The following is a 25,093-nucleotide window of genomic DNA, read 5'->3' on the forward strand; positions in this document are numbered from 1 at the left end:
TAGTTCCCCAGAAGAGTTGAGTCAGTCACTTCTGTTTGTAAGTATCACAACTGGAGAAAGCGGGAGCAGGTGAGTCCAGCTGTGTATTGACAGGGGTCCTGTTGTATATTGACAGTCCAGTGTTTTTTTGGCTTCAATCGAGTGATCAGGGACGTGCAATTAGTTTTCCTTCACAGAAAATAAATTCGTGCAACACATTGGAGAGAAAATATCTTCAGTTATCAGATTTACAACAGAAGTGCAACGCTATTTGGCTGGCAGCCACACAAGTAGGCTAAATTAGATTACAATGAAAAAGCAAGGTATTTTTATTGCATATTTCTGTTTATTATAAAGAATGTAACCAGCTACTTTTCCTAATGTTTTTCTTAAAGTTAGAAATTACAATAAGCATTTTAGATCTGCGTTTACAAAACAAAGCAAGATATTTCTTATGAGTTCAATATTTTTTTTCCTGCATGAAAAATGAAGAATTCTGAAAGTTAAACTAAGTTATCTAAGTGGCTGGATTAATAAGGTGACGGGGGAATCATATTGTGTTGGTTTTCTGCCATGTTTGAGAAGTCAAAGCTCTTTGGATGAGTTATCTGTACAGCTGCCACTGCTAGCTTTTCAGCCTGTCTGCACCTCCCCCTTGCCCTAGCGACCAGACTCCACAGACACAGCATGTAAAAATGCTGCTCCAGAGCCAGTACTGTTCATTTGCTCAATGTCTCTCGTTCACATTTGCTTGTAAATGTCCAAACTCACCAAAAATTACATTCGGTAGCTCCTACCTATATATGTATAACTTTATGACTCCCTTTGACAGTTAATTTGACATACCAGAGCTACCTACACCTTGTGAATTTACCCCAAAACATAGACAAACAGGTGTAATTGTGTTTATTTCAGCTAAATACTTCCATGTATAGAGGAAAACCGACAGAAATACAGCAGTTTATTCATTTGTGGCGTCTTTGAGGCACACTTATAATAAAATCCTCCTATTGGTCTGTTAAATACACAATAAAATAACATTTCCGGCTTGAATAAAAGCAAAACTTCATAAAATTTTTTATCTTCAAAGACACACAAAGACAATCAGAATATATACTGAACAAAACGAAACATGTAAAGTCCCATGTTTCATGAGCTGAAATAAAAGATACCATATATATTGTTTAAATTCCTTTTTGTGAGCATTTCTCCTTTGTCAAGATAATTCATCCACCTGACAGGTGTGGCATATCAAGAAGCTGATTAAACAGCATGATCATTACACAGGTGCTGGGGACAATAAAAGGCCACTTTAAAATGTTTAGTTTTGCCACAGATGTCTCCAGTTTTGAGGGAGAACGCAATTGTCATGCTGACTGCAGGAATGTCCACCAGAGCTGTTGCCAGATAATTACATGTTAATTTCTCTACCATAAGACATCATTTTAGAGAATTTGGCAGTACGTCCAACCGGCCTCACAACCGCAGACCACGCCAGCAGACCACGCCAGCATCTGGCTTCTTCACCTGCGGGATCGCCTGAGGGGGGAGGAGGGGTGCTGAGGAGTATTTCTGTCTGTCATAAAGACCTTTTGTGCGGAAAAACACATTCTGATTGGCTGGACCTGGCTCCAGTGGTGCAGGCAAGGGTGCAGGCCCACCCATGGCTGCACCCCTGCCCAGTCAAGTGAAATCCATAGATTAGGGCCAGTTGAATTTACTTAAATTGACTGAATTCCTTCTATGAACTGTAACACAGTAAAATCTTTGAAATTGTTGCATTTATATATTTGTTCAGTATACATGAAAAAGGCTTGCTGGAGTAGTCAGTTTGATATGATTTTACATAAAGTCAGTGTTGCCGACAACTTTGGCATACGTGTAGAAATCCCTTGTGTTAAAACATACATTTAAAAAAATTATAATAAACTAACAATTAAAAAGTTGAGAGAGAAACAGTGTAAAAGGCGTGTGTAGATGTATAAATAGCTACTTGCTGTATAAAGAACATGTGTTGCTATGGTAATCGGCCCCAGAGGTCAGTTCTCGCTCATTAAGCCACAGTCATGAATATTGCAATGTTAAGGCAAGCTGTTCTCATGCACGGGCCATTTTGGTCCACTGATCTTTTACATCACACTAGGTTACACCAACTGCTCTGTTGTTGCACACTACCAAAATATAGAGCTTTGTAGATCCGATAGCATGTAACGGCTTGCCTAAATCTGATTCTCCATTTCAAGTGGGGACCCCTTAGGAATTCTAGCTCAATACAACTGATTCAACAAATCAAGCCTTTGATTTGTTGAATCAGGGGAGTTAGTGCTAGGCTAGAACCAAAATGGTCCCCCCAAGGAATGGATTGAGAGACACTATCATAAGTGCATCCTAGACCAGTACACATATCGTCATCTTCTGTTTGCATGGCACAGTGGTAGATCCCATGACTAAACGGGTTGCTGGAATATGATGACACTGGGTGGCAGAGACTAGACCCCTCCCTCCCTTTTCCTTCTCTTCGTGTTCTACTCTCAGTAGGGCTCTGCCTTCAAACTCCGATATAGACAGCAAGTAAACACCATCCCCACAATCTGAGAGAGAGAAGAGAGAGAGGAGATAAATACACACACACACACACACACACACACAGTTGAAGTCGGAAGTTTACATACACTTAGGTTTGAGTCATTAAAACTCATTTTTCTACCACTCCACACATTTCTCCACAACAATTGTATACAGACAGATTATTTCACTTAAAATGCACTGTATCACAATTCCAGTGGGTCAGAAGTTTACATACACTAAGCTGACTGTGCCTTTAAACAGCTTGGAAAATTCCAGAAAATTATGTCATGGCTTTAGAAGCTTCTGATAGGCTAATTGACATAATTTGAGTCAATTGGAGGTGTACCTGTGGATGTATTTCAAGGCCTACCTTCAAACTCAGTGCCTCTTTGCTTGACATCATAGGAAAATCAAAAGAAATCAGCCAAGACCTCAGAAAAAAATTGTAGACCTCCACAAGTCTGGTTCATCCTTGGGAGCAATTTCCAAATGCCTGAAGGTACCACGTTCATCTATACAAACAATAGTATGCAAGTATAAACACCATGGGACCAAGCAGCCATCATACCACTCAGGAAGGAGACGGGTTCTGTCCTAGAGATGAACTTACTTTGGTGCAAACAACAGCAAAGGACCTTGTGAAGATGCTGGAGGAAACAGGTACAAAAGTATCTATATCCACAGTAAAACAAGTCCTATATCGACATAACCTGAAAGGCCGCTCAGCAAGGAAGAAGCCACTGCTCCAAAACCGCCATAAAAAACCCAGACTATGGTTTGCAACTGCACATGGGGACAAAGATCGTACTTTTTTGAGAAATGTCCTCTGGTCTGATGAAACAAAAATAGAACTGTTTGGCCATAATGACTATCGTCATGTTTGGAGGAAAAAGAGGGAGGCTTGCAAGCCGAAGAACACCACCCCAACCGTGAAGCACGGTTGTGGGGGTGCTTTGCTGCAGGAGGGACTGGTGCACTTCACAAATTAGATGGCATCATGAAGTTGGAAAATGTTGTGGATATATTGAAGCAACATCTCAAGACATCAGTCAGGAAGTTAAAGCTTGGTCGCAAATGGGTCTTCCAAATGGACAATGACCCCAAGCATACTTCCAAAGTTGTGGCAAAATGGCTTAAGGACAACAAAGTCAAGGTATTGGAGTGGCCATCACAAAGCCCTGACCACAAAGCCCTGACCTCAATCCTATAGAAAATGTGTGGGTAGAACTGAAAAAGCGTGTGCGAGCAAGGAGGCCTACAAACCTGACTCAGTTACACCAGGTCTGTCAGGAAGAATGGGCCAAAATTCACCCAACTTATTGTGGGAAGCTGGTGGAAGGCTACCCGAAACGTTTGACACAAAGTTAAACAATTTAAAGGCAATGCTACCAAATACTAATTGAGTGCATGTGAACTTCTGACCCACTGGGAATGTGATGAAAGAAATAAAAGCTGAAATAAATAATTCTCTATTATTCTGACATTTCACATTCCTAATATAAAGTGGTGATCCTAACTGAACGAAAACAGGGAATTTTTACTCTGATTAAATGTCAGGAATTGTGAAAAACTGAGTTTAAATGTATCTGGCTAAGGTGCATGTAAACTTCTGACTTCAAATGTACATGTTTCAGTTGGTGCCAGCACATTTCAACATATATGTCTGAGGCCACATAAGAATACATGCTTAAGTGTGTCAGTGTCCACATAATTCAGAATGAAACTCAAAAATTACTTTGGGTTGCTTTACACTTCTACAATTACCCCTGAATTTCCAGAGACCAGAATTTCCAGAGACCAGGGCAAGGATTCTGATGTTTATGGTGGCCATCTTGGGTTATCTCTGTGCTGTAAAACAGTGAAATGGCTTCTTTTTGCTAACCTGTACACAGGCGATGCCCACGCCCACCGCTCCAATGATCTTCAGGTGGTCCAAAATGAAGTTTTCCAGTTTAGTGATACAACCCCCCTGGAGAGAGAGGAAAGGTGCGTGTGACTTTCAAGAAGACTTTCACTCTTGATGGGTGCTGCAGCACCCCCTGAAAAATCTGAATTAAAAAGTTATATTAACAATAAAAAATATATACTGGTACTGTAGAATTGTTTTGTTTTACTAAAGTAGTGCACTGGGCCTTTACTAGTATTAGTGGACCGATATAGATCTCTGTAGCACGGGCAAAAACATATTTTCAGCATCTGGGCTTTGTCAAAAAAGGTAGTTGTATAATTAAGAACAGTATCTTGCAGGTTTCAATAGTTGGAATTGTAATAGTCATTGCCCTGTCTCTTTCTCTGTAATTGTCATTCTAATGGTATCCATCCAGAAAGTACAAAACCCTGTCCTCAAACATTTACATCAAAGGGTGCATTATGGGCAAAAGACACAAAACATCCACATCAAATATTTTAATGCAGTATTAATTTACCATCCTTACAAACCACTTTACATAGGCTGGTCATCTAGGTGTGTACCTGTATCACCATGAACAATGCACAACAGAGAAATTGAGTACAATGAGACATCAAGTGGTTTGTGATGATGTGGCTCAGTTGGTAGAGCATGGCACTTGCAACGCTAGGATTGGGGGTTCGATCCCAGGGGGGGACCAGTACGAAAAAGTATGAACATTTATGTACTCACTACTGTAATTTGCTCTGGATGAGAGCATCTACTAAAATGTAAAAGGACTGAATAGACCATTTCAGTTTACAAATAGAAATAAGCTGCATTTGCAAAGTATTTCAAGAAACTAGAAAACATATATCAGGCAAGTATTTTTATATTCCACATGTATTATCAGATTACAGTGGTGTAGAGTACTTAAGTAAAAGTACAACTTAAGTAGTTTTTGGGGGGGTATCTGTATTTTACTATTTATATTTTGACAACTTTTACTCCACTACATTCCTAAAGAAAATAATGTACTTTTAACTCCATTCATTTACCCTGACACCCAAAAGTACTTGTTACATTTCGAATGCTTAGCAGGACTGGAAAATGGTCCAATTCACGCACTTATCAAGAGAACATCCCTGCTCATCTGTACTGCCTCAGATCTGGCGGACTCACTAAACACAACTGCTTCGTTAGTAACTGACTGTCTAAGTGTTGAAGTGTGCCCCTGGCTATCCCTAAAAAATAATAATAATTGTGCCGTCTGTTTTACTTAATATAAGCAATATGAAATGATTTAAACCTTATACCTTTACTTTTGATTCTTAGCTAAATTTAACCCCCACCCCACCCAACGAAAAAAATGACAGGACACCAACCCCCAAACTACTTCCCGCAGCTATGATCTTGATACACAAACCTGAACTCAAGCAGAATTTGCACTAGGAATTGCAAGCACAATAACACTCAACGACACCAGCTGCTCTCAGTATCGGACACTCACCTCCACCTTGTAGATGTTTGATGGGTGGTCCCTGTGGCCGCAGCCCAGCGTCTGGGTCTTACAGCAGCTGTCCGGCACCAACCTGCCATCCGCCTCATTGGTGCGGATCCACACGCTCTCGCCCCAGTCCGACGAGCTGTTGCTGCCACAGCACTTAAACTGGCGGGAGAGGGAGAGGAGGAGGAGGGCAAACAGGGTGGCGGATGTTTTTCCAGTTGCCTTGCAGTTGTTTCAGAAGACGAGCTGAATGATATTCCGTTCATGAACCAAATCCTTATACAAAACAACGGGCTATCTTTCAAATCACAAGGTTTCATAATGACGAGTTACATGTAGGGCTATAACATACTGCAACCACGCATAATGAAAACACATAACTGTGCCAGCGGAAATAATAGTAGATTCAATGAAAGTTAAAATAAAATAAAAAGATTATTAATGCACATTGGAGAAAATCGACTAATTCCCACATGAATATTTCCAAAAACTTCCAACCAAACTCTTCAAGTCTGCCTTCTCTTACTTCCTGCTGCAGCTTGTCCACTGCTTTGGTGATGTGCTCCTGCTCTGGCTGCCTGTACTTCTGCACCATGGTCTCCCGCAGGTTCTGTTTCAGCTCCTCATTGAGCTGCAGAGGAAGACGGGACACAGGGGATATGAGAGAACGGACACAGTAAACATGACCTTGGTCAGACTACAACACAGCTATCCAGCAGACGGTAGAAATAGAAGCATATACAATACCGAGGAAGGGGAAACTACGGTATTTGAGCGCAGGATTTTGTTCTAGCCTAACTCTAACACACCCTGTTGATGACTTAAATCAGGTATGTTAGCACTAAGCTGGAACAAAAAGGGACATTGTCTTTCTGAATAGGAAGCATGTACATTGAGAACAAGGTAGTGGGAGAAGCAGACATAAGCTCACCAATGACTGTGAATCTTCTATCAGTAAAATAATACTTGAAGGAATGTAATTCCTCTCATTGTCGATTTAATCGAATGGAATGATCCACTGTATCAAAGGTCCAGAATAGCTAAAAGTGTAATTACAGAAGGAACTCCTCTTGAAAGGGGAAAGGATACACATGAAGGTAAGAAGAAGTACATTTTCATTCATTTATAACAGTAGCGCAAAACTTAGGCAAGAGCATGGGCCTACATCTAGCTGGTCCACAGTTGCTATGGCAACCACAGAATGTAGAGCCAAGTCAGAACGTAAAGGACAGATCAAGGGAATAAATGAACGAGGGACAGAGAGGGGGGGAGGAAGAGAGAGAAATATAATAGGTTTTTATTTGACCTGTTGACAGCGTGGGAAACACTGCAGCAGTGAGATGAAATCAGGGTGAAAGGCCTTAGGAACATGAGCAGACAATTACAGTTCAAATGATACACAACCAGCTGGTAGGATAACATTCCTTCAGGTCTAACATCTACACAGCAGGGGTATGTGGTAGTGACAAGGATAGTAGTGGGAATCACATCTTAGTGATATTATCACAATACAAAAATGCTACAACAAGATGTGGCAGGCGTGGGAAAGCAGAGCGGGAGAGAGAGAGAGAGAGAGAGAGAGAGAGAAAAGCAACAGATGGAGAAAGAGAGTCGGGAATTATCCGTGAACCTTCCCTTGTTTGGGTTTCAGTTTGTACAAACAAACAAACACTCTGTCTCTGGGCAGGCTCTGGGAATAGATAGTGTTCCTGGCGGTGGAATCAGGTGGTGAGTCAAGTCATTCATTACCTGCTGGTAATAGATGTAGGCCAGGACACCGGCGAGGATCTCCAGCAGGAAGACACACAGCAGCAGGACAAAGTACTGTGGGGAGACAATGAAAGGTAGGGGATTAGGTTGAAATGGATTTCCCCTGGCCCTCTGTTTATGGACTTCACAGTTAAAACAGGCAAATCTAATTTAGACGAGCTGGAGTTCAATTTAGCAGAGCTGTCGATTTGGTGGTACTGGGGGTCACCGTTGTCGTTTTGTTATTTTGAGAAAATGAACTAAGAATGTTCGCCAATCATAGTTTTAATTTGTGGCGTATTGATTATGTGGTGAAATGTCAACGGAGCCGTACAAACAGTATGCCGCCCTTAAAGGGATGCTTCAGGATTTTGGCAATGTTGTTATAAATAGCAGATGCAATTTTTTCCAGTAACATTTAAAACAAACACATAAAGTAAAAGTGCTGCCACCATGCCGAACTTGCCGGTCGCCATCTTGTGCAACCCAAGATTACCTCGTGAATAAGTCAAGGGGTGTGAATACTTTCTGAAGGCACTGTAGCAATAACCGATTGCCCTCTTAATATGGGAATAAAAAAATAAATCAAATCCCCTGTCCCTTTTAAGAAGGAAGCACAGTCCTTGTCTGTTCATTTAGGAATGTAGCGGTCCAATAAAATTTTAAACCCTTAGTGCTTAATGTAGATACAAAAATATCCCATCAACTCGTGTGTAGCTCTGGAAGGATTGATTAGGTACTAGCAATATGTTCATAGCTCTACCTTGCCCTCTAACAGGCTAGGTGGAATTTTCACTTGGTACCCATCAAATCCTTACAAATCTACACAAGAGCCAAGCTGGTAAGGGTAAGATCCTAGGGGGTCTGTGGCAGTATATTGTATGTGGTCCTTCAATGTGTGCTCTGCATTTGCCCTGCAAATGGACTACATTTAAACTGTATGGATGCCTTGTACTTTGAGGGAGGCCATTTCCTTTCAGTCACAGAGTTAGATTAGAGTTTTATCTCCCATCTGATTTAAGCAGACACAGGAGGTAGGGCACGGGCAGGTCTGCATTCACCGCCAAGTTCCTTTAGCGTTAGACAGACGGGGAGATCAAATATCGGGGAAAACCTTGACCCAAATCTCCTGGCTCACCGCTGATCTTTGGTGTTAAGTGGAGTTGGTCTTTGTCTTTTCTCAAAGTGGCTCTGATCTTGAAGGCTGAGTAAGCGGACTGATCAATGCCTGTTGATGCGGTCACAATGGTGTTGAAGAAACACACACAAACACACTAGGGTTGGGCGATATTACGATCGCGTAGGCTAAACCATCGCCTGTCACCTCACGATGTCGTCACCATCGACAATGGCTGTCAATCATCGTGATATGACAGACGATGGTTGGCGCCCTGCAGGAAAGAACGGTGTCTCGCAGTGCAAAGCAGGGCAGCACACAAGTGACGTTCCGTGTAATTTGCCTATTCCTACTTGCGATTACCTTTTTAATATGTGATACAGAATGCTAGAGAGCAATGTAGGCCAGACAGAGCGGAGAATTCCGCCAAAGAAGCGCATAATGTCCAATATTGTTCCTTTCTCTTTCTGTTGGATGCATGGACTTTACACTATAGCTTAAACGTATTCATTTTTTTAATGTATAAATGTACACTCCTTGACCATCTTGTGTTAAGCCGCTAAAAAAAAAACGCAGCCGATATTCCCTTCTCTCTCTCCATTCGATAGGCTATATGAATATGACTGAAGGCTACGCTTCATCGTTTTATGCAATGGCTATCTCCCCAAAAGTGATTTGAATAGCCTAAAAAACGTAACGTAGACAGGGGACGAATAACGATCGAGAACAAACAATATCAATAGCCTATAGAAAAATCGAATTACAAGTTTAATCAAGTTGCGGGCGGGGAAAATCCTTCCAAGTGTGGTTGAAAACCAAATGGCCAATAACCTATCCTAAAAGCTTTATTTCAAGTTAAAGTTATGAACAGTTGGCTTGGGCGGTATACCGTATATACCTTAAACAGGGGTATTTGGGAAAAAAAGCCACGGGATAGTTTTTCAAAACCATCAAGACAACTTATTTGAAGTTTTTCAATAAACTGGAATATTTGTAGCTACTTTAAGTTAATACCTCCAGTCAATTTGTGCAATAAGTTAGGAGATAAAGCGTTCTTCATTTGACCCGTCACATTATTTTATATTATGAAGCTTACCATAGTACCCCAGAACAGTCGTGTTTGTTTGTAAAAAGCCTAGGCTATTCTCAATAAAAGTTTTATGATAGAACAAACTAAATTATTTGTAAAAAAAATAAGGAAAGTGGTGCTAGGGTACACAATAATAGGACTTCGTAGATAGAAGGTGCTCTTTGGTAAAAGGGGTCAATTTGTCATCAAAAAGAAAGGAGGATCAAGGCACTCTTCATATAATGAATTAAAATACCTTTATTTGTACGGCATGTTCAATGGAACAAAGATTTAAAAACTCCAGCGCAGTTCAGCTGCATGGCCGGAGATACGCTGAAACAAAGTCTTCTTTCGAACCAAGCATTTTCCACCCCTGATTGAGGGAGTGGTTACAGAACAGCCAAAATTCATTACACAACACCTTGTAAACAACACTATACATTCGAAAGTGAAAAAAGATATGTTATCAAACTGCACATCAAGGTCAGAAGCATTAGAACTAGAAAAAAATAAGTAGTTGAATTGAATAGAAGTGGACCAAATAGTGAGAATAGAGAGCCATACATTTCATACACTGAACAAAAACAAACGCAACGCAAAGTGTTGTTCCCATGTTTCAAATAAAAGATCCCAGAAATGTGGTTCTCATATCTATTTGAAAACAATATTTAATTTTTATTCTTTTATGAGGTAAATAAAGCACTAATTATCCAGTTCTGAAGACGGTAGACCAGTCATATATACAGTTAAAGTCGGAAGTTTACATACACCTTAGGCAAATACATTTAAACTCAGTTCTTCACAATTCCTGACATTTAATCCTAGTAAAAATTCCCCGTCTTAGGTCAGTTAGGATCACCACTTTATTTTAAGAATGTGAAATGTCAGAATAACAGTAGAGAGAATTATTTATTTCAGCTTTTATTTCTTTCATCACATTCCTAGTGGGTCAGAAGTTTACATACACTCAATTAGTATTTGGGAGCATTGCCTTTAAATTGTTTAACTTTGGGTAAAACGTTTCAGGTAGCCTTCCACAACCTTCCCACATTAAGTTGGATGAATTTTGGCCCATTCCTCCTGACAGAGCTGGTGTAACTGAGTCAGGTTTGTAGGCCTTGCTCGCACACACTTTTTTAGTTCTGCCCACAAATGTTCTATAGGATTGAGGTCAGGGCTTTGTGATGGCCACGCCAATACCTTGACTTTGTTGTCCTTAAGCCATTTTGCCACAACTTTGGAAGTATGCTTGTGGTCATTGTACATTTGGAAGATCCATTTGTTACCAGGCTTTAACTTCCTGACTGATGTCTTGAGATGTTGCTTCAATACATCCACATAATCTTCTTTCCTCGTGATGCCATCATTTTGTGAAGTCCACCAGTCCCTTCTGCAGCAAAGCACTCCCACAACAAGATGCTGCCAAACATAACGATGGCCATTATGGCCAAACAGTTACATTTTTGTTTCATAAGACCAGAGGACATTTCTCCAAAAAGTACGATTGTTGTCCCCATGTGCAGTTGCAAACCGTAGTCTGGCTTTTTTTAATGGCGGTTTTGCAGCAGTGGCTTCTTCCTTGCTGAGCAGCCTTTCAGGTTATGTCGATATAGGACTCGTTTTACTGTGGATATAGATACTTTGTACCGGTTTCCTCCAGCATCTTCACAAGGACCTTCGCTGATGTTCTGGGATTGATTTGCACTTTTCGCACCAAAGTACGTTCATCTCTAGGAGACAGAACGCGTCTCCTTCCTGAGCAGTATGACGGCAACGTGGTCCCATGGTGTTTATACTTGCGTACTATTGTTTGTACAGATGAACGTGGTACCTTTCAGGCGTTTGGAAATTGCTCCCAAGGATGAACCAGACTTGTGGAGGTGTACAATTTGTTTCTGAGGTCTTGGCTGATTTCTTTTGATTTTCCTATGATGTCAAGCAAAGAGGCACTGAGTTTGAAGGTAGGCCTTGAAATACATCCACAGGTACACCTCCAATTGATTCATTATGCCAATTAGCCTATCAGAAGCTTCTAAAGCCATTGCATAATTTTCAGGAATTTTCCAAGCTGTTTAAAGGCACAGTCAGCTTAGTGTATGTAAACTTCTGACCCACTGGAATTGTGACAGTGAATTATAAGTGAAATAATCTGTCTGTAAACAATTGTTGGAAAAATCACTTGTGTCATGCACAAAGTAGATGTCCTAACCGACTTGCCAAAACTATAATTTGTGAACAAGAAATTTGTGGAGTGGTTGAAAAACGAGTTTGAATGACTTTCCGGCTTCAACTGTATACTGTAGATATGGGTCTGCGGTAGATTGCTTCCATCCAGCCCACGTCACTACGGTAACACAGCCCATTCCTCATCAGACAGTCACTGCTCCATCCCAGCACGCCACACTTACACACACACGCTCCATGCTAACCCTCCTCCACCAGAACGCAATATTAGAAAAGATGTGCCTGCAATTATCCTCTGGCTTTCAACAACATTATCTTTCATCCAGTTGCATTCGATTTCCTCACTGTAGCCTACTTTAATTTAAGCAGTTTTTTTTCCATACTTATAAATATATAATTTGGGGGGGTTGGCCAATAGGGGGCGATAGCATCGTATATCACAATGTTTTATTGGTACATAATCATGATAGGAAAAGACTGATATTGCCCAACCCTAACACGCACACAGAGAGACACACACACACATTGTTTTGAATTATTTTTGTTGTATTAATGCTATTTAATCTCTCCTCAGACTAATATTATTCTGTTTGTCCTGTGGGTACCTTTGCCACTGTTCCACCCCTTGTGTGTTGCGCTGTCATGGTGTATCACACCTGTGATATACATGGAGTTTGACAGAAAGGCGATATAGTTGCCGAGGCAAACATCGGAGGTAGTTCACACAGATTCGAGCTCCTTCAATGGTCTCCTTCTGCTCTCTCACTCTCCTTCTGTGCTCTCCTTCTGCGAGCTCTCTCCTTCTGTGCTCTCCTCCTGCGAGCTCCCTCTCTCCTTCTGTGCTCTCCTGTGCTCTCCTCCTGCGAGCTCTCTCTCTCCTTCTGTGCTCTCCTCCTGCGAGCTCTCTCTCTCCTTCTGTGCTCTCCTTCTGCGAGCTCTCTCTCTCCTTCTGTGCTCTCCTTCTGCGAGCTCTCTCCTTCTGTGCTCTCTCTCCTTCTGTGCTCTCTCTCCTTCTGTGCTCTCTCTCCTTCTGTGCTCTCTCTCCTTCTGTGCTCTCTCTCCTTCTGCGAGCTCTCCTTCTGTGCTCTCTTTCTGTGAGCTCTCTCTCCTGTGCGCTCCTTCTGCAAGCTCTCTCTAGGCATAGGCTAAAGATGCAATAGATAGTATAGAATACAGTATAAACACTACAGTTCAAAAGTTTGGGGTCACTTAGAAATGTCCTTGTTTTTGAAAGAAAAGCAAATTTTTTGTCCATTAAAATAACATCAAATTGATCAGAAGGCCAGCATCCCGGAGTCGCCTCTTCACTGTTGACGTCTATTTTGTATCTCTGACAGAGTAGAGATATTCTTCCAATTTGTATTCTCTTTTGAGCAATTTAGTTAATTCTGTGTTTTTGTTACATTTTTCAAATTTGTCAAATAGGTTGTCAATTTGGTTCTGTTTTTTTTTATTTTTTATTGTGTGTTCTAGGGAGCTGAGTTTTCTTGCATACTTTTTTGGTTTAAAAGTAAAGTCTTCTGATGGAATTATTCCATAGCGACTTTCAAAGTGATCTTCCCAAATGTTGCCATTTTAAATGGCTAGGTCCTTTCTCTATTTTCCATTTACACCATTTCATTTCTCCCAGAACTGGTTTCCATCAATGGAGTCTTCAAACCTCTGAAAGAGTGTTCTCAAAATTCTTACATCATAGGTTTTGATGGTATTCTTTCAATGTGTCACAATATTGTTGCCGAACGTCTCTATCTTGTAACTGGTGATGTTTTCTATTTGACAAAGATCTACAGTCCCTGCCGCTGACAAACGTCCCCAAAGCATGATGCTGCCACCACCATGATTCACCGTAGAGATGGTGCCTGGTTTACTCCAGACGGGACGCTTGGCATTCAGGCCAAAGAGTTCAATCTTGGTTTCATCAGACCAGAGAATCTTGTTTCTCATGGTCTGAGAGTCTTTAGGTGCCATTTGGCAAACTTCAAGCGGGCTGTCATGTGGCTTTTACAGAGGAGTGGCTTCCGTCTGGCCATTCTACCATAAACGCCTGATTGGTGGAGTGCTGCAGAGATGGTTGTCCCATCTCCACAGAGGAACTCTAGAGCTCTGTGAGAGTGACCATTGGGTTCTTGGTCACCTCCCTGACCAAGGCCCTTCTCCCCCAATTGCTCAGTTTGGCCAGATCTAGGAAGAGTCTAGGTGGTTCCAAACTTCTTTCATTTAATAATGATGGAGGCCACTGTGTTCTTGGGGACCTCCAATGCTGCAGAAATGTTTTGGTACACTTCCCTAGATCTGTGCCTCGACAATCCTCTCGGAGCTCTACGGACAATTCCTTCGACCTCATGGCTTGGTTTTTGCTCTGACATGCACTGTCAACGGTTGGACCTTATATAGACAGGTGAGTACCTTCCAAATCATGTCCAATCAATTGAATTTACCACAGGTGGACTCCAATCAAGTTGTAGAAACATCTCAAGGATGATCAATGGGAACAGGATGCAGCTGAGCTCAATTTCGAGTCTCAAAGCAAACGGTCTGAATATTTATGTAAATAAAGTATGTTTTTTATTTTTAATACATTTGCCAAAAAAATCTTAAAACCTGTTTTCTCTGTCATTATGGGGTGCTGTGTGTAGATTGCTGTAGATTTTTATTTATTTAATCCATTTTAGAATAAGGCTGTAACGTAACAAAATGTGGAAAGTCAAGGGGTCTGAATACTTTCCGAAGGCACTGTATATCTATATATTATTTGGTTAGAGTAAAGTACATAGGAAAATATATACACAAATATATAACAGGACAATCCAAATGTGTGTGTGTGAGAACCCCCCCCCAAAAACTACAGAATCTTATTTTTTATTTTAGATAATAAAATAGAAAAGGTGTGTGTGTGTGTGGAATAATATATTTTTTAAAGGTTGTGGTGTGTGTGTGTGTGTGTGTGAAATACATAAACACAAAAATAAAATAAAAAGGGTTGTGTGTGTGGGTGTGCGTGTGTGTTTTCCAGCAGTTGATGTGTCAGAGGATATATTAAGTATGGTATTTCTCTTGTATTGTGTGTGTGGTTGATGCACCCCCACAATACTTAGACTAAGCTCACCAACCATGCCCAACGCAAGACTACATGTTGTGCTGTTTGTGTTTCAACAAAGAGCATTCTTCAGTAGCAGGAAAGAAAGATTATATAAATAGTAAACAATAAAATTATAACATATGTGACAAGTGTTGACTAAATCTACATGTCATTTTAATTTATAGAATGAATGTTTTCTGATAAGGTCCAATACATTGGCTTTTGTCTAATCTAGGAGTTTGCACATAAGCTTCAGCAGTTGACGCACCTCTCCGATGGCTGAAGGGTCGATATGTCGCTTACCGGAGTTATCCACTATCATTTCTTATGACCGACAACAAATCGAACACCAGATGGGAAGTTACCTACCTCAATTCAGGCTTCAACTTCGACTCATCTGCCCTGGGCTCTTTGTGTACCCACGACCCAATCTACCCAAGACGAAACGCAGGAGAGAGGGCGTCCTTATGAAACAAGCAAGCATACAAGGCCCTCCCTCGTCCCCCCTTCAGCAAACAGATCATGACTCTATTCTCCTGCTTACTGTTTGCAAACAGAAGCTCAAACAGGAAGTACTTGTGATACGCTCCGTAGAGAAATGGTCCACCGAAGCGGAGGCTATGATGCAGGACTGCTTTACTAGCACTGACTGGAATATATTCTAAGACTCCACCAAAAGCATCAACGAGCTAACCACCTCTGTCACCGGCTTCATTAGGAAATGCATCGCCGACGTTGTCCCCACAGTGAAGGTTCGATACTTCCCCAATCAAAAGCCCTCGATTAACAAAGAAGTACATGCTAAGCTAAAGGACAGAGCTACCGCACACAGGGCTATCGCAGACAACCCCGAGGCTACGGCTTAGGAACGTGAACAAAAAGTCTAGGTACAACATCCGCAAAGCCATCAAACAGGCAAAAGGATGATATAGGGCCTCCCGAGTGGCGCAGTGACCTAAGGCACTGCATCGTAGTGCTAGCTGTGCCACTAGAGATTCTAGGTTCGAGTCCAGGCTCTGTCGCAGCCGGCCGCGAACAGGAGACCCATGGGGCAGCGCACAATTGGCCCAGCGTCGTCCGGGTTAGGGGAGGGTTTGGCCGGCAGGGATGTCATTGTCCCATCGCGCACTAGCGACTCCTGTGGCAGGCCGGGCGCAGTGCATGCTGACACGGTCGCCAGGTGTACGATGTTTCCTCCGACACATTAGTGCGGCTGGTTTCCGGGTTAAGTGGGCATTGTGTCAAGAAGCAGTGCGGCTTGGTTGGGTTGTGTTTCGGAGGATGCACGGCTCTCGACCTTCGCATCTCCATGAGACAATTGGATACCACGAAATTGGGGAGAAAAGGGGGTAAATAAGTATGAAGAATACAATTGAACAAAGCTCAATAAAAATTATATTTTCTCCAAACGATTTGAGGGAGTGGGCAAACAAAGCTATTTTGTGTTGAGCAGTTAACAAAGAAATAGGTATTCAGATATGCTTAATTTAGAGTTATTAATGTAACTTTAGTTGTTCTACAAACGTTGGGCTATATGTTTTGATTTAATACATTGTAAGGCTGCATGATGTGACTAAAGATGTTTTGAAAAAAGTTGTTTGAAAGGTTTTTTGCACAGGCTGTACATCAGTCACTCATTCACAATTTGACTTGCACTTGATAATGCCTAGAATTTCACAGCGGCATCCCCTTTGTATGGCCGTAATGCACCCTAAAAACATTCATGCCCTTTGCGGCCAATGGCCGTTGTGCCCTTCTCCCTAAGTGCTGCACACTCCATCACGTGATCGGGTCTCTCTCACAGGCTACAAGTGAAGACAGACACATCGGAGACGCAACTGCGCGCATCCTTATCCAATTCCGAGGTGCATATTGAAGACATTGGAAGAACTGTCCACATTTACTTTTCGTCAGCCAACAAGATGTGTAGGCTTAACGAACAGCAAAAGCACTAGCCTATGTCAATCTACTATCCCCCATAGTACAAAGGTCGACCTATTCTATGCGAGAAATAAATATTCCAAACTTAGTCTGACAGTTGTGGGATGCGATAGATCAAATTAATACAACCACAAGTATCAAAAAAACTTTTTTATGCAATGTGGCTGATGCAACAGATCAGAACTTTTAGCTTGAAATGTTTATAAACTATTAGGCTATTTCTTTACATTGCAATGCGCACATGGTAGTAGGCTATAAGCGCAAATGTTTTATTAGCGCAAAACACCATTATCAAAAGTGACAGCAAATGCAATTATGCATGTAATACTTTTATTATAAAAGCGCATTATGGTGAAAAGGATCTTCCCCAAACTTGAAACTCACTCGCTGCTTATATATGCCAGTTAGGCAATACATCCCTTGTAAAGCAGATTAACGTTCTTAATTTTAAGAAATTATTTGGCCACTTTAGTTGTGATACAAACCTTATTAAAACATAGAGGCCTATGGGCTAAGCTACATGAGGTGTGCGACTATGATTAGAAAAAGTCGCCAAAAAAAAGGCATTGTTTCTTATGCTGGGCATCATTCACAAGTGATAATATATAATTCACAAGTGATAGGCTAATATTGTCAACCATCAGACTATTCTTGATTTAATCTTGTCTTTACATATACTAAATAAAATGTGTTAAATTTGTTTTGATTTAGAATGGACCATTATCATGCACCTGTATCGAAACAGGAGCAGGGGGGAAAAATACATGTCATCTATGCACTTAAATAGCGAATGGAGGACAGTTCTCCCCGTGGTTTATTTCATGCCAGCCAGGTAGGCTATAGTTCTCTTGTAAATATGTGCTTAATATTAGGAAAGTTGAGAAATAAATATTTTAGTCCTAGCCTATAGAAAGCTGATCCTCCTCTTTTTACTAGGGGCCATCACTCTGTTTTCTCCCGCAACTGCATAGCCTATTGAAATGTTGAACAACATGAGCTCATGGACTCTCATGAAGTGTTTGATTAGATTTGAGTACATTTGCATTGATGTCAGAGTGATTAGAAAAACAAGAGTGCTGAGTACCAGGTAGTTAGCAAGTTTGGTAGGCTACTAATGACCATCAGCAGCATCAGAGCTTGGAGAAGCCTAATTACCGTGATTAAACGATCACGTGGTATTTGACTGCCTTCATGACTCATGACCACCGGTGTGGCGGTAATACGGTCACCGCAACAGCCCTAGTAACAACACCTCTGCCATGCTGACCCTCAACATGGGCCTGCCCTGGGGTGTGCTTAGCCCCGTCCTCTACTCCCTGTTTACCCACGACTGTGTGGCCACACACGACTCCAACTCCATCATCAAGGTTGCTGATGACGCGGTGGTGGTATGCCTGATCACAATCGATGAGACAGCCTACAAGGAGGAGGTCAATGACCTCTCTGTCAACGTCAGCAAGACCAAGGGGCTGATCATGTACTACAGGGAACAGTGGGGGTGTACACCCCCATCCACAGGGCTGCAGTGGAGAGGGTCAAGAGCTTCAAGTTCCTCTGTGTCCACATCACTGAGGACCTAACATGGTCCACTCACACCAGCACAGTCGTGGAGAAGGCCCTCGACCGGAAGGCCCAACAGAGGGTGATGCGAACGACCCAGCACATCACTGGGGGTGATCTCCCAGTCATCCAGGACGTACATGCCAGATGATATTTGAGAAAGGCCTAAAAAATTGCCAAAGACTCCAGCCACTTGAGACATGGACAGTTCTCCATGCTCCCGTCCGGCAGGCGGTACCAGTGCATCAAGGCACAGACCAACAGATTTTATTCCCTGGCCACAAGACTTAAATGGCTAACAACGACTGATCTCCCTCTCCCACAGCCTAGCCCCACTTACTATGCCCATCCACAGGTCTCTACCCATTTATACACACACACATTCACTGTCACGCACATACTCACACACACATTCACTGACGCTTTTCAGACCTGTTTCTATGTATATCCTGCTACCAGTCACTTTTATGTATAAACCTACCTCAACCACCCCAGTCTCCCTGCACATTGAATAAGGTACTGGCTCTGACATGTATATACTTGCATTCTTGTGTTTGAGTTTCTTACGTGTTTATTATATTCTTGATTATTATCTATATCATTCTTATCACTACATTGTTGGGGAAGAGCTCTCAAGGTAAGAATTTTACACCTGTTGTGTCCTGTGCATGCCGCAAATAAACTTTTATATATGTTACGGTGTGGAGGATTGGAAGTTTGCGTCCCGGTTGGAACAGAATTTCCACTTGTGTCACACGTGTGTGTGTGTGTGTGTGTGTGTGTGTGTGTGTGTGTGTGTGTGTGTGTGTGTGTGCGCAAATGTTTGTGCATAATTGAGGGTCACCACTCACCACTCTCAGCAGCCTCCTCTGCTCCTTGAAGGTGGCGCAGCAGCCCAGCACTCCCGTCACCATGACGATGGCCCCGGCTAGGATCAGGATGTAGGCGGAGGCGGCGTAGGTCGCGGAGGAGAGCAGGCTGATGTAGTCGCTCTTCTCCACCAGCGTCCAGATGCCCACCGCCATCACCACGCCCCCTGCCAGCTGGGAGGACAAAGATTTCACATTGTAGAACTGCATAAGTGTTGCTCTCCACTTTCTGGAGGACCAAGTTATGAAATCAGTGGAATCAAAATTCTGCCGTTTGATTACAAATATGCAGACGGAGTCGAAAAGAGAACACACAAGACTGTTGTATAAAACACCTGTCTCCGGATTATATCTTCAAACTAAAGGGCAACCATGGCATCCGTGACAGAGCGGGAGAAGTGTCCATCCATGTATACAGTTAAGATAGTTGTTTTCAATTCAAGTTTAAAGTGTACTATTACCTAGCTAGCTAAAGTTAGCTGGCTGGCTCACTAGCTAAAGTTACGAATAATATAACTACACAGATCATGCACGTATCTCAGAGCCATTTGTATTGCTAGTTATAGCTAACATTTAACCTGGTTGGTTAGCTACCTGCAGATTCATGCAGGGTAGTAACGTTATGAGTTGGGATTGTGGTTCATGTCTAAACAAAAAAGACTCCACTATGCAAGTAACCATTTTATTACAAATAGAATGTTCATGATGTCACTGTGACAACTGCCGATAGACGTGACTGGTAAATTCGCTCTGGCTATCTACTTTGATTTCAGAGCACTCTCTTCTGTGTGCCAGAGCGCAGAATAACTGACGAATTTACGAACGATCAACATCCATTGAATATGGCCAGTGTCAGTAAACGTTGGCCAAAAAAGCGTAAATAAATTGTTGCCAGCAGCACAGTTGCAGTCACCAATGCTCTGGATAACATAAAAACAGCCTAACCAGCTCTGCTAGGGTGAGTAAAATGGTCAGTGAGCTGTTCTCTCATTTGTGTGGAAGTAGCTAGCAAACTATCCAACATCAGCCAGTTAGCTTGGGTGCCTGACTGCTGTCGTTAGTTCAGAATGATCGGATCAATCCTAGGCCTCAGCCAGATGTGAATCCTTAAAGAGATGGGTGGGACTAAGGCTTTAGAGGGTGTGAACGATGGTGAATAGGTGTTGACAAAGTGCTTTCCAGTAGGTGTACCTAAACATTCAAGGGCCATTTTCGCAAATACATTTGCTGAAAGATCTAAAATCCTGTTTTTGCTTAGTCATTAAGGGGTGTTGTATGTAGATTGATGAGGGAATTGTTTTTATTTTATACATTTTAGAATAAGCCTGTAACATAACAAAAAGTGGAAAAAGGGGTCGGAATACATTCCGAATGCAATGTATGCTAGCATGGAGGTTTAAAAACCGACAGCTGCATTTGCATATTAGCCAATACATATGACATAGCCTACACATATAGCATACCTTGCAATAAAATATTCTCTAAAAACTGTTGTACAATGGGCTCCGCAATAAGATAACCAGAGTTTGGTTTCTAAACCAGAGGAGTCCTCAAATAGCAGCTGGTCAATACCATGGTTGGCATTGCATGATGTCGGATGCATTGGAATATAAGCAATAGAGAATGATAAAGAGCCTGTAGGATTATTGAAAAAGGAGTTGAGAAACTAATGTTTGAGTTTCAAATACTAAAATGTTCAGTATGTTTACATGCACACTAATAATTTGATATTAATCTGATTATGGCATTAGTCATGTAGACACCTTACTCTGCTTATCTTAAATCACATAAGGTCATAATCGAAGTAAGCATATGCTGATTAAAACCAGTTTTTCTGAGCAATCTTTTGAATTATTAGGACATGTAAACACCTAAATCAGAGTTACAGTGGCTTGTGAAAGTATTCACCCCCTTGGCATTTTTCCTATTTTGTGCCTTCCAACTTGGAATTCTTTGGGGGTTTGTATTATTTGATTAACACAACATGCCTACCAACATGCCTACCCCCCCCCCCCCCGCCCCAAAGTCAATACTTTGTAGAGCCACCTTTTGCAGCATTTACAGCTGCAAGTGTCTTGGGGTGTCTCTATAAGCTTAGCAAATCTAGCCACCGGGATTTTTGCCCATTCTTCAAGGCAAAACTGCTCCAGCTCCTTCAAGTTGGATGGGTTCCGCTGGTGTACAGCAATCTTTAAGTCATACCACAGATTGTCAATTGGATTGAGGTCTGGCCTTTGACTAGGCCATTCCAATACATTTAAATGTTTACCCTTAAACTACTCGAATGTGCTTCTGAAGTATTCTTAGGGTCATTGTCCTGCTGGAAGGTGAACCTCCGTCCTCATGCTCAAATCTCTGGAAGACAGAAACAGGTTTCCCTCAAGAATTTCACTGTATTTAGCACCATCAATCATTCCTTCAATTCGGACTAGTTTCCCAGTCCCTGCCGATGAAAAACATCCCCACAGCAGGATGCTGCCACCACCATGCTTCACTGTGGGGATGGGGTTCTCGGGGTGATGAGAGGTGTTGGGTTTGCGCCAGACATAGTGTTTTCCTTGATGGCCAAAAAGCAAAATTTTTATCTCATCTAACCAGAGTACCTTCTTCTATATGTTTGGGGAGTGTCCCACATGCCTTTTGGCGAACACCAAATGTGTTTGCTTCTTTTTTTCTTTAAGCAATGGCTTTTTTTGGCCACTCTTCCGTAAAGCCCAGCTCTTTGGAATGTACAGCTTAAAGTGGTCCTATGGACAGATACTCCAATCTCTGCTGTGGAGCTTTGCAGCTCCTTCAGGGTCATCTTTGGTCTCTTTGTTGCGCCTCTGATTAATGTCCTACCTGCCTGGTCCGTGTGTTTTGGTGGGCGGCCATCTCTCGGCAGGTTTGTTGTGGTGCCATATTCTTTCAATTTTTTTATAATGGATTTAACGGTGCACCATGGGATGTTCAATGTTTCTGATATTTTTTTATAACACAACCCTGATCTGTACTTCTCCACAACTTTGTCCCTAACCTGTTTGGAGCTCTTTGGTCTTCATGGTGCCGCTTGCTTGGTGGTGCCCCTTGCTTTGCGGTGTTGCAGACTCTAGGGCCTTTCAGTACAGGTGTATCCGTTATACTGGGTTTATCACAGTAGAACTGGTGAGGTTAATGTGTACAATCGTGGCCAAAGGTTTTGAGAATGACAAATATTAATTTCCTCAATTTACTGCTTCAGTGTCTTTAGATATTTTTGTCAGATGTTACTATGGAATACTGAAGTATAATTACAAGCATTTCATAAGTGTCAAAGGCTTTTATTGACAATTACATGAAGTTGATGCAAAGAGTCAATATTTGCAGTGTTGACCCTTCTTTTTCAAGACCTCTGCAATCTGCCCTGGCATGCTGTCAATTAACTTCTGGGCCACATCCTGACTGATGGCAGCCCATTCTTGCATAATCAATGCTTGGAGTTTGTCAGAATTTGTGGGGTTTTGCTTGTCCACCTACCTCTTGAGGATTGCCCACAAGTTCTCAATGGGATTCAGGTCTGGGGAGTTTCCTGGCCATGGACCCAAAATATCAATGTTTTGTTCCCTGAGCCACTTAGTGATACCTTTTGCCTTATGGCAAGGTGCTCCATCATGCTGTAAAAGGCATTGTTTGTCACCAAACTGTTCCTGGATGGTTGGGAGAAGTTGCTCTCAGAGGATGTGTTGGTACCATTCTTTATTCATGGCTGTGTTCTTAGGCAAAATTGTGAGTGAGCCCAGTCCCTTGGCTGAGAAGCAACCCCACACATGAATGGTCTCAGGATGCTTTACTGTTGGCATGACACAGGACTGATTGTAAGCGCTCACCTTGTCTTCTCCGGACAAGCTTTTTTCCGGATGCCCCAAACAAATGGAAAGGGGATTCATCAGAGAAAATGACTTTACCCCAGTCCTCAGCAGTCCAATCCCTGTACCTTTTGCAGGATATCAGTCTGTCCCTGCTTGCTGGACTTTCTTGGGCCCCCTGAAGCCTTCTTCACAACAATTGAACCGCTCTCCTTGAAGTTCTTGATGATCCGATAAATGGTTGATTTAGGTGCAATCTTACTGGCAGCAATATCCTTGCCTGTGAAGCCCTTTTTGTGCAAAGCAATGATGACGGCATGTGTTTCCTTGCAGGGAACCATGGTTGACAGAGGAAGAACAATGATTCAAAGCACCACCCTCCTTTTGAAGCTTCCAGTCTTATTCGAACTCGATCAGCATGAGAGAGTGATCTCCAGCCTTGTGCTCGTCAACACTCACACACACCTGTGTCAACTTCTTATGGCTGCAAGGGCAGTATTGAGTAGCTTGGATGAAAGGTGCACAGGGGTGCCCAGAGTAAACGGCCTGCTCCTCAGTCATAGTTGCTAATATATGCATATTATTATTAGTATTGGATAGGAAACACTCTGAAGTTTCTAAAACTGTTTGAATTATGTCTGTGAGTATAACAGAACTCATATGTCAGGCAAAAACCTGAGAAAAAATCCAAACAGGAAGTGGAAATTCTGAGGCTGGTCGATTTTCAACCAAGATCCTATTGAAATCACAGCGAGATATGGATGAGTTTGCACTTCATACGGCTTCCACTAGATGTCAACAGTCTGTAGAACCTTGTTTGATGCCTCTACTGTGAAGGGGGGCTGAATGAGAGGGGAATTAGTCAGGTCTGCCATGACCTGACCATTCTTTGACCATGCGCGTTCACATGAGAGGGAGCTCTGTTCCATCGCTCATCTGAAGTCAATGTAATTCTCCGGTTGGAACGTTATTCAAGATTTATGTTAAAAACATTCTAAAGATTGATTCAATACATCGTTTGACATGTTTCTACTGACTGTTACGGAACTTTTTGACATTTAGTCAGCTTTTAGTGAACTCGCTTCCTGACTTTGGATTTGTTTACCAAACACGCTACAAAAATAGCTATTTGGACATAAATGATGGACATTACCGAACAAAACAAACATTTCTTGTGGAAGTGGGAGTTCTGGGATTGCATTCCGACGAAGATCAGCAAAGGTAAGTGAAGATTTATAATGCGTTTTATGAGTTTTGTTGACTGCACAATTTGGCGCGTAACTGTATGGCTTGCTTTTGTGGCTGAAAGCTGTTTTCAGATTATTGAGTTTTGCCGTAAATCTTTTTGAAATCTGACACAGCGGTTGCATTAAGAACAAGTGTATCATTAATTCTATGTAAAACATGTATCTTTCATCAAAGTTTATGATGAGTATTTCTGTTATGACGTGGCTCCGGATATTTTGGAGGCATTTCTGAACATGGCGCCAATGTAAACTGAGGTTTTTGGATATAAATATGAACTTAATCGAACAAGACATATATGTATTGTGTAACATGAAGTCCTATGAGTGTCATCTGATGAAGATCATCAAAGGTTAGTGATTAATTGTATCTCTATTTCTGCTTTTTGTGACTCCTCTCTTTGGCTGAAAAAATGGCTGAATTTGTCTTTGAGTTGGTGGTGACCTAACAATCGTTTGTGGTGCTTTCGCTGAAAAGCCTATTTGAAATCGAACACGTTGGTGGGATTAACAAC

General features: G+C 41.9%; 1 protein-coding gene across 1 annotated transcript in view; it reads right to left on the reverse strand.

Moving 5' to 3' along the window:
* Window positions 1-870: 870 nt before the first annotated feature.
* The window catches only part of LOC139562823 (CD151 antigen-like), a 49,736-nt gene continuing 25,513 nt past the window's right edge, over window positions 871-25,093 (reverse strand). The window contains exons 3-8 of the mRNA XM_071380936.1: window positions 19,493-19,684; window positions 7,692-7,766; window positions 6,469-6,573; window positions 5,946-6,104; window positions 4,430-4,516; window positions 871-2,570 (exon numbers count right to left, since the gene is read on the reverse strand). Coding sequence (XP_071237037.1) covers window positions 2,511-2,570; window positions 4,430-4,516; window positions 5,946-6,104; window positions 6,469-6,573; window positions 7,692-7,766; window positions 19,493-19,684 — 678 coding nt within the window. The 3' untranslated portion in view covers window positions 871-2,510. The remainder of the gene's footprint in view (window positions 2,571-4,429; window positions 4,517-5,945; window positions 6,105-6,468; window positions 6,574-7,691; window positions 7,767-19,492; window positions 19,685-25,093) is intronic.

Source organism: Salvelinus alpinus, chromosome 33, assembly GCF_045679555.1.
Source record: "Salvelinus alpinus chromosome 33, SLU_Salpinus.1, whole genome shotgun sequence".
In the NCBI taxonomy this organism is placed as follows: domain Eukaryota; kingdom Metazoa; phylum Chordata; class Actinopteri; order Salmoniformes; family Salmonidae; genus Salvelinus; species Salvelinus alpinus.